At 34.6% G+C, this 13905-nt stretch overlaps 1 protein-coding gene across 1 annotated transcript; it reads left to right on the top strand.

The window, feature by feature from the left end:
• Positions 1-10116: 10116 nt before the first annotated feature.
• On the top strand, positions 10117-13555 carry LOC145087951 (isovaleryl-CoA dehydrogenase, mitochondrial-like). Its single transcript, XM_079026108.1, has 14 exons — positions 10117-10517; positions 11173-11256; positions 11342-11399; positions 11493-11617; positions 11701-11745; positions 11848-11896; positions 11992-12101; positions 12211-12287; positions 12370-12420; positions 12524-12588; positions 12661-12856; positions 12936-12990; positions 13063-13119; positions 13202-13555. Exons 1-14 carry the CDS (start codon positions 10401-10403, stop codon positions 13346-13348), a joined length of 1236 nt encoding a protein of 411 aa, XP_078882234.1. The 5' UTR covers positions 10117-10400; the 3' UTR covers positions 13349-13555.
• Positions 13556-13905: the final 350 nt, after the last annotated feature.

Genomic DNA, 13905 nt, shown 5'->3' with positions numbered 1-13905 from the left:
ATTATGCAACAATTATGATTTATGAAGCATTTTTTATGAAAATTTGTACTCTAGCTACATTTAACAATCAATTTATAACATCATATAATTTTTTTTTAGATTTTCTAAGATGTTACTAGTGTTTGGACTATAATTTAATCTGATATGTTATTGCTATTTTGCTTATTAGTTGAATATTCTAGAAAAATGTTTAATAAATTGATGTTTCATAAGTTGATATTTTAGGTATTCTGATATGATTTCATATGCCAGTTCATAACTTTATTTTATTATATGATATAGTGTTTTATAACATTGAAGTCTAATTGTTTATGATTTCTTTAGAGTTTATGATATAAGTTTAGCTATTAATTTTAGAATTTTCTAAAATGTTATAGGTGTCTGAATTATAACATAATCTTAGATGTTATTGCTACTTTGCTAATTATTTGGATATTGAGGAAAAGTTTAATAATCTGATGTTTCATAAGTTGATATTCGTGTTATTTTAATATGATGTCATATGTTACTTCATAACTTTATTTCATTATATGATATAATGTTGCATATAAGCTTAGAATCAAACAGATTACAGTAAGTGGCAAGAACTTGGTATTGTCACACTTACGATAAGGATTTGGAATTGTGAAATGAGTATCATTGGAAATGTTTACAATTGATCTATTTCACAAAGTAAGGACCATGGGTAAAACATAGTGTGCATGCTTGGAGCATGGGATGACTATTGTTTTAATTCAAGTATTAAGTTGATCAATCGAAATATTATACAATGAATAATGTGTAATCAATATGATGACTAAGTAAAAGGTGTTTTATTTATATTCAAAAGTTTTGAGACCATATTGGATTCGATTATTATTGTGTTTCACTTTGCATGCTTTGACTTCCCGAATAACTAGGTTATTCAAACTATCCACGGTTGATCATACTTTGGAAGTAGGTATTGAAGTTAGACTGTCATGACTGGGTCTATAGATTGTCAAAAGACGTTTGGACATAACACAAGTTTGTTGTAGTGTTCATGAGTACTTCTGGAATACGATTCGAGTATTGGATTAAACTCACGCTCATCTGAATCACTTCATGGATTTAATCATGAGTGATTGTGAGACGATAATATCTTATATTCTTGAAACTAAGACATGTGTGTTGTAGTTTGCAAGTCGGTTGCACATTGACATATGTAAATGCACCAGTAACTTGGTGTTATAAAACATATTGTTGTGTGTGATTTGATGAGTAAGTAAAAGTGATCATTTGAGTCGAAGTTTATCTATTCCTTTTACCCAAAGCGGGATAAAAGCAATATTTTTAGGCCCCTCGATGATTTAGTGATGACAACCCTACGTGCTTGGCCAAGCCTGGACTGTTTTGATTTGTTTAATTAGTCGGTCATCATAAATCGGAAATTGGGAAACAACACATGAACAGAGAGAATAATTATAATCCATGTCTCGTTTCATACGATATCTAGAATGTAAGAATATATATGATCCCTTATCTAATGGACACGTCATTTGACTAGGTCAGAGTTCGACAACGGCTTTTGAGAGCTACGATTGCTAGTCGGACTTTTGGAGTCGTACTTGGAATAATAGTTATTTGACTTATCCAAGTGGGAGACTATTAAATTTAGTGTCTAAGACCATAACTATAATTGGTATGTACTCGACCCGATAGTAGCATGATCCATTTGGGTTACCTTCACTAGAATAATCTGAGAGGATGGACATTTGAGAAAGAGGGTATTTATGATTTATTAATATATTACAAGTATAATATATTAATATGAAATTATATTATTTAATTATATATATATATATATATATATATATATATTGTTTGGGCTAAGTTTATGTAAGTATCCATAAGAGTTAGCCCACATGAGATATGAAGCATAACCCAAGTGTATGGATTAGGGTTTACCCATGACTCTTGGAATCCTACAATATATATATATATATATATATATATATATATATATATATATATATGTTACTCCTTAGCTAAAATCGACACCTAAGATTCTAGGAAGAGAGAAATCGATTTTGGAGTGTCTAAACCTCTCTCTTAGAGTCCTCCTTTGTTCATGGTGTTTGTGAACCATTTGAGGCATCACACTTGAGGTGTTAAGCTCTTGAAAGGCCAAAACTACAAACTACATCAAGAGGTATTCATCTAACCTGGTTTTTTTTGTTGTATATCCTCTATTATATGCTAGTTAGGATGTATGCTTTGGAAAATTAAAAATGCATGTATAATTTGAGAAAACATAAATCCGAAGCATCTAGGGTTGCATGTGCACCATAGGAGTGTTATAGTGCTTAAAACCCAATAATATCCTATTAGAGGCATAGTATAGGTTGAAGTTGAACATTTAGGTAATCGTTTCAAGAAATAATATAAAGCTTGGTTCTATTATCTGATGTGTTCAATGACTATGTGAAATTATTGTATGGTGACTTGGAAAACTGTGAGACAATACATGGGATGAGTATAAGTAGGTATGAATGGTAGTAGAGGCCTATACTACCGGAAGCACAATACTCACACCTGGATCAGGGAAAGTCACAAGGTTACCAAGACGCTAATAATTGATTCCATTTTATTCATGTATGTTGTTACCATCGTTTCAGTAATGACTAAGAAGATGATTGTTATTCTGAACCTAGTGGTCATATCAAATCGAGTCTAACTAAGATGAGTATGTTACTTGGTTCAGAGAACCAAAGTCGATACTTAAGCCAGACGATTGAAGTGAAAGATAGTCGAAACGATCAATAGAAGTAACGCGATCACTGTTAAAGTAAAAAAGCTTGTAGCTAGAAGTGCTACAGCCTAGAATGTGATTATATCACATTAGAGAATGAGGAAAGGTATATTCCACTCTGGAACTTGACTTTAAAAGACCTGAGTCTAAGCGTTGCGTCATATGATGAGAGGTCATTAGAACATGACCCATCAGTCTGTTATGATAGTCGAAGTAAAGAACTTATCTTAATTTAGGAAGAAGTAAGAGTCTCCAATAATGATCAATTTTGTAATTTGAAGGTTACAATTGAAAGTCCAACATAAGATAAAGAGCGGGTGCAAGATCGAGCACCTCCTACGATCAAGAAGTCCAAGAGTTAGATACTCATTCGAAGGGACATATGAGTTATGGTTATTACCTAAGATGAAAAGATAACGTATGGAGTCATTATACAAGCACTGTTTTGTTGATGATTCCGAGACGTAATCATCCTAAGGGGAGGTAATTGTAACGCCTGTAGATTCGAGCTAGTTAATTTAGAGACAATAAGCGTCAAAAATGGCATTTTGATAGAGGATTATTTTGAATAAGTAATCTTAACCAAGTTATAGTATATGTCACAAGGGTTCTTCTGTACATATAAAGAACGCTGAAATTCGAGTTATAACGAAGAAGTTATGACCCGTCGAAATTTTACGGCCAAACCGGCACGTAAAAAGTGAATTTTTGATAAATTACTTTTTATCCATAGTGATCTAAACAAAAGGCGTAGTGTATGTTAAACCGAAAGCGTACAAAAAAAGAAGAACGTCCAAATCTGACTTCGTTTAAGGAAGTTATGGTTTTTCTAAGTGTAACGCCATGTTCTAAAATAATCATTTATGGAATTTCAAAGGCCAAGGCCAGGGGCGTTTCAGTCCTTTATTAAATTTGGAGGTATTATTCGAAAAGTTTTCGGGCCAGGGTGGGTTGTTAGAAACGTAGGGTTTCTCGTCACCTTTCTGTGGATATAAAGTTTGCCGAAAACGGATCAAGAATAAAGAAGTTACAACACTTTGAAGATGTAGACAATGATGGCCCCTTAATGGAAAAGTTGGCAAGGCAGCCCCCTTTGCATGCATGTAGTGCACACACGTTTAGTTGGGTACGCATAGCGTAAGGCTGGTGTACGTCCAACGTAGAAGAGCAAGTGATCATGGGCCCGGGTAGACGTACGCCCAACGTATGAAAAGTACGCCCAACGTACTCTCAGAGTCTCAAAACCCTAATTTTCAGGGTAAGTCGCTATATAAAGAACATGATACCCTGGTTTTCAACCTCCCTCTCATTCTCACTCAGCCACCACGAAACCCTAAACTCTCTAGAGTGTTCTTGGAGATTGTAAGGCCATTTTGTGTGCATTTTGGTGATTTTGGAGTGGAGTGACCATCTTGAGGTCTCGTTGATCAAGGAAGAGCCTTTGGATCCAAGTTCTTTAACTCAGTTACAAGCTCCTGAAGGTATAAAGATTCTAACTTTCCTCTTAGAAGCTTAGATCTAGATCTAGGGAGCTTTTGGGATCTTTTTAGGTCCAAAGGTTGGACCTTTAAGATGTAACTTCGCCTTCAAGCTTGGGATTGCCATCCTTAGAGCTAAAAGTTCCCCATAAGCAGTAAAGTCTCGATTTTTATGGTCCCAATGAGCTCATGCATGAGATCTAGCCTTGGTTTTAGAAATGTATGGTTACCTTTTTTGAGTTTGAGTATATTTGGTGGATTGCAAGTCACTAAGTTAGTGACTTTATGGACTAAGACATCAGTAAGGACCTGGATCTGAGTTAGTAGCCTTTGGAGTGGGGTATTAAGCACTTAATGGAAAAGTGTCTTAATAGGATGGTTACGCCGAGCATAAGTGAAGGTACGCCCCGCGTACTCACTAGCAGGCCGGTACGCTTAGCGTACAATGGAGTACGCCCAACGTACTCAGCAGAGTTGGGCTTTGTACATATTGGGCCTCGATGTAGGCTGTGTTGTGGATTTTGTGCCTGTGAGCTATAGTGGGCCATCAAAAGTCATTTAGATTATGGGTCAGGGACATTTTTGGGCTTAAGTAGGGCCCCTATGAGGAGTTAGGCCCAATTTAGAGAATCGGGCCATTAGTGGGCCATTGATGGACTTAGAAGAATTAAAGGGTTTGGGCCTTGGTTATGACCCACACCATAGCAGGGGGTAAAATAGTCATTTTACCCATGGAAGGATCCTTATTCTGATTTAGTGTTTTAATTGGTCATGATAGCCAAGGAGCAGTCGAAACAACATTCAGGGATTTCTTACTCAGGCTTTCAGCAGTGGGTTCTTCGAGGTGAGTTTCCTTCCAGTAGGAACGGGTCTACGGCCACAATGACGACCCGTCTAGTTAGCAGTAGTTTCCGGACCTCGGTCCGATGCAGTAGTTCAGTGTACTTGATGTCTTTGTGATTCAAGCATGTTTTTGTGTTATGTGTTCCGAACTTCGGTTCGATACAGTATGCAGTATATGTGATCATGCTAGTTGATATATTTATGATATGTTATGTTCAGTTAGTCCGGGCTTCGGCCCGATGCAATTAGCCAGACTTCGGTCCGATGCAGGGGCAAGGCCCTAATTAGTCCGGGCTTCGGCCCGATGCAGTTAGCCGAACTTCGGTCCGATGCAGGGGGCAAGGCCCCAGTTAGTCCGGGCTTCGGCCCGATGCAGTTCCCGGACATCGGTCCGATGCAGGGGGCAAGGCCCAGTTAGTCCGTGCTTCGTCCCGATGCAGTTAGCCGGACTTCGGTCCGATACAGTGGGTAAGGCCCAGTATGTGCTTATTATGTTATTGTATGGTATGTGGTAGTTTGGGGGAGCTCACTAAGCTTCGTGCTTACAGTTTCAGTTTTGGTTTCAGGCACTTCCGTAAGTAAAGGGAAGAGCTCGGGATGATGACATCGCACACACCACAACTTCAGTTTTGTCCTGGGAGTTGATTTAGCTTTTCATAGATATGATTTGATACAGTTTTCTCGTGATACTTTGTTATGGTTTTGAGATATTGATGTATGGGTTTTACTTTATGGTATTGATATAATGATTTTAGTAATGATTAAACAAAATTTTTGGGTCGTATTTTGGGTCGTTACACTAAGATTTAACATAGCATTGCACAACCCGAAAATCGAATTTTAGATCGATCGATTTTTAGCCTACACAACCTAAATGAGAATTGAAGATCTCATTAATAGGAACTCAACGATATAAAGACAGTCGAAAACGGACGTCGGATAAAAAAGTAATGAATTTTTAACGGATTTTAACTGTCTAAGTCTTTTTAAAATATAACTTTAAAAATAAATTCAAAATTAGCCGGTAGAGTCTAAACGAATGTTGTATATCCCGTCGATACCTACGTGTGGATATAAAGAACGTCGAAAACGGAGCTCGTATGCAAAAACAACGAACTTTAGAATATAATTAGTTTTTGGAGTAACTAGCGAGCGACATGTGACGCGATCTGAGCCATTGCTTCCTCACCACGACTTTCTCTCTCAAACACCCCTCTTAACTCCTCCCATTCCCTAGCACTTCCCGAGTGCTAGAGGCAAGTCCCGGAGTGCCAGAAGGCTCCGAGAAGAAGAGATTTCGGTTCGGAAGTTGCCCTCGTAGAGCCCGGTTCCTAGCCAAACCCTCGTATAAGTAAGTTATGTTTACCCTACTTTAGGTATAGCTTATGTTTAAGTTCAATATCGTTATTATAAACTTATAAACTATATATATATATATATATATATATATATATATATATATATATATATATATATATATATTAAAATATAATATACAAAGTGTTATTATAGTATCTTTTAATTACTCGCGGTACGAGGAATCTGGTTTGAAGGGCCGCATAGGGTTGTTGGATTTCAGAAGTGCTATAATGCCAAGATGATCCTGCACTCAGGTGTCTCATGTCTGATCATTGTCTGTACATAGTGGTTGAAAAGTATTGTTTAACACTTATAAAACAATATCGCTCATAAATAGTTGCTATAAATATTAGACTAAAATCTAGCGGTAATGATACTGGGTTTCGTCGAAGGAAAATAGAATTGTTAGAAGCGAAGCGATGCCCGAGTTTGGATTCATCACTTTAACAAGTGAGTGCATAGTTAATTTGAACTTACACATAGATATGAAGTATTTAAACTACGTGCTATGTGTACATATTATCTGTGTTCTTGATATCTATACTGGATGGACAAAATATACATGCTTTATTTGAATTAAACTTTATATGTATTTTATACTTATAATTATGATGGATAAAGATGGGTAGATTAAAGATGAGATGAGATGAGAGATGAAAGATAAGATGAATGATGAATGATGAGAGATGAAAGATGATGAGATGTGAAAGATGATGAGAAATGATGCCCCAAGTGATGACCCAAGCGATGACTCAGTCATCTAGCAGAGTATAAATGACAACCACAAATTATTCTAGATAGTCCAATGGAACACTAGCAGAGTCGCAACCTGTATGTGTTGTGAACGATATGTTCATCAGATGTACTCTAAAACCCATTGACATGTATTGTGGGTGGACTCCCAAAAATAATAGTGTTAATAAAAGAGATAAACCCTGACAGCTATGGACTTAGTGCCTAGCAAATAACATCGACAACTATGGACTTAGTGTCTGTTATATAATCCCTGACAAGGATGGACTTCATGCCTATTCCTTAGGACAATCCTTAGAAATAAATATTGAGGAATATATGATTCTTAGGGAAGATACTTAAGAATAAAGAAGATAATGAGGATGAGTAATCGGGTTAATTGTTTGATGATGAAACATAATAAATTTATTATTATGGGTTGAAAACCTTATGTACTCACCATATTTCTCAACCTGACCCACTCAATTTATTTGTATCACAGGTAGAGGACACTTTACACCGAGAGATTAAAAGAGATGTAAATCACTAGTGTAGATGAATGTAAGGTCTGTTTATGCTTATGTTTCCGTATCGATGATGACATCCCAAAGTTTTAATATAAACAAAATACGTTTCTTCAGAAATGCTTTGATAATATATTTATCATGTTTTATGGGAACAAATTCCGCAATATTATTCTTTAAAATGAATACCCCGATTTTCAAATAAGCATAAATAAAATTTTTAAAATAACCGTGAATTTGGGGATGTCACATCGAGGTACTGTTTATCAGGTAACTTTAACTCAACGAAAGTTTCTTTAATCTGTCCACCGATCCACCGCCTCCATCATGTTCTTCTCTCCTTTAATCACCGATCCATCGCCTCGATTTCGTCCATACCTTTAATTCTCTTCCAATTGCCACCGACTACATGTTTCCTTCGCTTAGACGCCTCCACCGTTTAAACCTCCGACCTATGTGTTTCAATTACGTCTGCAACATCACCAACGAACCTGATTACCAAGATAGACGAAATCAAACTTCAAAAAACATACCTGATTTGTTGTTCCTGTTGTGTGGTGTGTGACAGATACGGGAAAGACAAGAGAAACATGAAAATCGAAGGGAGACGTTGAAGGTAGAGTTGCACAGAGGTGTTGTGGTGTTCGAGAAGGAGGGTGTGTCAGTATGACTGTAGGTTGATGCATGACAATTGACAACAATTAGGGTTGAATTACTAGAATCGCATAGTAGAAGGTCTCCGCCACTTGGAGAAAAGGGGTACGCCTGAAGTGACGACCTATGTTTGAGGGTATATTATTTGAATTTTTTTTATTTAAATATAACATGTTTATTTTAATAATATAATTTATTAATATTTAAAAGATTAATTATTTATGTAACTAGAAAAAGTTGTCTTTCACAAATACTAATTCCATATGGGTTTAGTGTTTGATGCGCAACAACTAGTTTTTTATTTTTTCGCGTTTTTTTAATTTTCATGTTTGGGCAAACAATAAAGTAGTTGATAAGCTAACTTATAAGATAATTTTTTAAAAGTTTTTCTAAAATTTTTTGAATATAACCTTAATTAGTTATAAAAAACATATTTTTTTTAAAAGTCTTTTTATATCATTTTATATTTTTGAGTTAGTTTTACCGTCATTTTTTACAAACTAACAACTAATTTTTAAGCAAGTATATAGAAAAGAAGGCGATAATGCTATTACTTACAAAATTAACAAACAACATTTCAACCGTTTTGACAGTATTGAGTTATTCTGCTGTCATTATTTTATTTTTTGTCATATTGTCAAGCTGATGATACTTGCCCTTTGCTTTTTCCACCATATTTAATTAGATGACAAAAATCAATGTATATAACTTATCGTAATTAATTGTATAATATACCACTAAACAATAAAATATCATTTTTAATATTTATTTTGTTTAGATATATAATATTTTTTTAATAAAAATACGATAAAAAATAGCGATTTCTCATACTTGGTTTATTGCAAATTGGTTTTTTAATAACTAAACCGACGATCCCATTATTGGTGTTAATTTTGAAGTTAATAGAATTGAAGTTTTTTAGTGCGATTACACATTACTCTCTACAGACTCAAAAGATAGATAATAAATTATATAGGGTCGTGCACGTAAGCTGTCAACTTGTCAATGCTAAAATACCAACCAAAAAAGGTAATTAGCTATGTAATTTATAAACTAAATTATTGTTTGATTTTTCAAATTGTCATATTTGACTAGATTTTTTTTAATTATAAGCTACTTAAAAAAACTATCAAAATTAGCCTTTCAACGTATTTATTAAGTTTATTTTAGAAGTATATGACCTCGATATACCACAATACACATGTAGTCTAAACTTTAAAGTTTTTGTTTATTAAAACCATGAATAATATTCGATTTCTCTTATAATATCAAATCATTTTTTAAATATTTTTTATGTTATTTCATAATTTTTCACGTAGCTTTTACAATTACCAATTTCTGTTAATTTGTTTGTAAAGATAGCCGTAGTGTTTCCACAATGTATCTAGGTGGACATGGCATTTATATTGTTGGTTGGGACTCTTGAAAAGTGGATCAACATCGACATTAAACACATGTAATGATTAAGACATGCTTGGATTGTTGGTGGGATGGGACAATAACACAACTACACAAGTGACAAGTCACAAGTTCGGGCTGTCAATCAGGACTACAAATCCCCGAAGATTAGACAATGTCTTATCCGGAGGAGAAGCTGTGTAAGTTAATAAGTGGCTTCGGATCAGAAATACTTACATGTGATGATACTGTATCCAAGTCATCGGCTTCATCCAAATACTTTATATACAATTTTATCATAAACAATACTTTTAAATTTTCCATAATTATTTTATTCTTTTTCCGGATGAAGGTAGAAAAAGTTGTTACGTAATCTACCTGTGTTAGGTAGAAGTAGAACTCTTTGGTGGTGGCTTTATCCCTTCGTCCCCCACAGGCACTCACAAACACATGGCAATGAAAATATGAAACCCAAAAATGACCGCTACTCTCTTCGTTTTTGTCGTCACGGAATAGTTTTACAGGGCCCACTCACTCTATCAAATTCGTGAGCCATGCCTGACTTCTGGCGAAGTTTCAATTCTATTTAATCCCTCCCGCCTCATCTCTTCGACTATTCGCTGCACTTTAATTCCAACAAACATGATGATGCACAGACTGGTGAGATTAAGATCAATATCAAAATATTCCTCTCAACACCGAGGCGGAGTTGCGGCGTTATTTTCAACTGCTATGCTGTTCGATGATACTCAAATACAGGTTTCCTAAGCTACGCCCTATATTTTATTTCTAGGATTAATGCTGGATTATTTTTTTTCTGTTATCTATGCTGCTTTAGATTGCGTGTAGTTGGCTCACTCACTCATTCACTCGTTCCAGAGTTTTGCTAGTTCAAATGCCTGTTTTGCATCATTGACATGGAGATTTAAGTCTCCGGTTTTTAATAACTGTTACAATTGAATGCGTTTGCTTCGTACAATAACTAATCGTTTTTCCATTCAAAACACTGATATATTTGGGGATTGGTTTTAAGGGTTTTTGGTATTTGGTAATGGTTATTGGTCAGAATCGGTTTGTTTAGGCATATCCGCCTTTTTGAGTAATTTCTGCATTTTAGGCTTTTTGCAAGCAGTTCGTTTGCTAGGTCTTCCACTTTTTCATATAGCTTGAGGGGTCTGATTTGCAGAAAATTTACAAAATAGACAAGTCAAAGCATCAACATCAACACCTCGAGTATTAATTATTGATTTTTCTTACTTTAACCCCTGTTTGTAGGGTTTTGAGAATTTTGAAGGATACTGACTTTATTGTTGTTTAATCTCAATATCTTTACACTCTGCCTCCTTCAACTACCATTTCTTCCTTGTAAAGGCAAACTTGATTCTTTCCTGACTATATATTGCAATGATGGCAGTTCAAAGAAAGTGTTGCACAATTTGCCCAAGAACATATTGCTCCTCATGCGTCAACAATAGACAAAACAAATAATTTCCCACAGGTTTGAAAACAAATCTTGTATTGATTTTATATTTTTATTCAATAATTTCTTATAAAAAATGACTCTGTTTCATGTTATGTTCCAGGAAGTTAACTTATGGAAACTAATGGGGGACTTCAATCTTCATGGAATTACTGCTCCAGGTAGATCTTCACCTTCTACTTCTCTCCATTTCTTGTTAATTCTCATTTTTTTTAATATATAAAACAGTTGGAAAATTAATCTTGTTTTTGTAGTTGAATATGGAGGATTAGGTTTAGGTTATTTATATCACTGCATAGCTTTGGAGGAGATTAGTCGCGCATCAGGATCAGTTGGATTATCCTTTGGTGCCCATTCTAATCTTTGTATTAATCAATTGGTAACACCAAAAAAACTCTACACTTGTAAATCTTTTAAAACACTTCACACATGTTTAACATAACAAGTTTGTTTATCTCTCAGGTGAGAAACGGAAATGCTGCACAAAAGGAGAAATATTTACCCAAGGTTTTATCTTATAAAAAAAACTAATTGTCCAGTGATGTCAATCTTGTTTTATGTATTGTTCTTTCATGAATCCATTCCAACTTCTTTCTTTCTTTCTTGTAGTTAATTAGTGGGGATCATGTTGGAGCTCTTGCAATGAGTGAACCTAATGGTACTTTTTATAATTTTACATTTTTTTTATTATTTTTAAGTCTCTACTTGTGAATTAATTATATCTTTTTTTTTTCTTTTTTGTAATATCAACAGCTGGTTCAGATGTTGTTGGAATGAAATGTAAAGCTGAACGTGTTGATGGTGGTTATGTTTTAAATGGGAACAAGATGTGGTGCACCAATGGTCCAACTGCTCAAACTCTGGTAATCTCATCTTAACTTTTAAAATAAAATATCCAGAAATTTGAGTATATTTTAAAGATATTGACTTTGTTTATGTATATTTGTTGACTTGTTACTTGGTCAACATTAGGTGGTTTATGCTAAAACAGATGTAGCTGCTCGTTCTAAAGGGATAACAGCATTTATTATTGAGAAAGGAATGCCTGGGTACATTTTCTGTTCATCTGAATGACTTTATGGGCAAAATTGTCTTAAACTTTTTGTTTATATATTTGTTGACTTATTACAGGTTTAGTACTGCTCAAAAGTTGGACAAACTTGGAATGCGAGGAAGTGATACGTATGTCCATGTTTTATTTATTTCATTAAATAATAAATAATCATATACTTCTCTAATTAAAAAAAAAAACATAATCTAACTACCCGATTCTTACAAATATCAGATGCGAGCTTGTTTTTGATAACTGCTTTGTTCCTAACGAAAATGTTCTTGGTGAAGAGGGAAAAGGTAAAAATTTAGTTTTTTCATATCTCCAAAAAAAAAAAAAAACCTAAAAATTTGATGATGTATTGATTTCAGGAGTTTATGTGTTGATGTCGGGGTTAGATTTAGAGAGACTTGTACTGTCGGGTGGACCAATTGGGATCATGCAAGCATGTCTTGATGTTGTTCTTCCGTATGTTCGCCAAAGAGAACAATTTGGACGCCCAATTGGGGAGTTTCAATTAATGGAGGGGAAAATTGCAGATATGTATACTTCTCTCCAGTCTTCAAGGTCAAAATCGTCATTTCCATTTCTAAATCCGAATTATTCCACCACTTACTTTTTACTAACAATATCTATCTTTTAACAGATCGTATACGTATTCTGTTGCTAGACAATGTGACAACGGAATACTTGTTCCAAAGGTACATTTTCTTACTTTAAGGGTGGTGCATTGTGCATTAGCAGTTGTACATAGTTAATTTTTGGTTTTACAGGATTGTGCGGGTGTTATACTACTTGCTGCTGAACGAGCTACACAGGTTGCACTTCAGGTGAGGGAAATTTGTGAAAATTTGATTTATTTATTTATTTAATGATTTTGTTTGTAAAATTTTATTTTTGTGTTTTTGGCAGGCGATTCAGTGTTTGGGTGGGAATGGGTATGTGAATGAGTATCCGACTGGTCGACTTCTACGGGATGCTAAATTATATGAGATTGGTGCGGGAACGAGTGAGATTAGAAGAATAATTGTTGGACGTGAGCTCTTTAAGGAACAATGAGAAATCAATATTTTTTTCTTTTGTTATTTATTTAATCGTCACGTGTATAACTTTTTTAATGCATGGAGAGTCTAATTCATTACATGACAAAAATAAAAACCAAAAATCATTGATTGGAATTTGCAACCATACGTTGTTATAGGACCAAGCTATTTTACATGTCATGGGTTAAATGATTATTTATGTGATGATATTTCACTTTTTTTATCGGTTTATGCACCTAAAAAGCGTTGTACAATTTTTATTTTGTCTAAAGAACTACCTACTTTATTACATAAAAGAAAAAAAATGATAAGACATTATGCTTATATTTTTCTTGAACGGCCAAAATTATACCATTAAAGCAAAGGACAAAACAAACCAAGCACAAAAGATGGGAAATAGGACCAATTCTATTCTGTCCTAAATGCCAAGGCCCAACAATGCATCATTTTGATATTTATATTTATATATGAGGTGTGTTCGGCAAAATTAGCTGGTAACGGGTGACGGATAGCTTGTAACTTGAAACGTTTTATTAAACGCTACATGAAGTAGCATTTGGATTTGGAGCGTTT

Source organism: Lactuca serriola, chromosome 2 (assembly GCF_051521515.1).
Source record: "Lactuca serriola cultivar US96UC23 chromosome 2, Lser_US96UC23_V15, whole genome shotgun sequence".
Taxonomy (NCBI): domain Eukaryota; kingdom Viridiplantae; phylum Streptophyta; class Magnoliopsida; order Asterales; family Asteraceae; genus Lactuca; species Lactuca serriola.
This window is presented reverse-complemented; position numbering and strand designations above follow the sequence as displayed.

What these genes read in the sequence shown, in the direction of transcription:
- LOC145087951 (XM_079026108.1), top strand. Translation starts at nt 10,401, where the DNA reads ATGATGATGCACAGACTGGTGAGATTAAGATCAATATCAAAATATTCC. An exon ending in TCATGGAATTACTGCTCCAG is followed by an intron (nt 11,400 to 11,492) that starts GTAGATCTTCAC and finishes TTGTTTTTGTAG; the next exon opens with TTGAATATGGAGGATTAGGT. An exon ending in AGGAGAAATATTTACCCAAG is followed by an intron (nt 11,746 to 11,847) that starts GTTTTATCTTAT and finishes TCTTTCTTGTAG; the next exon opens with TTAATTAGTGGGGATCATGT.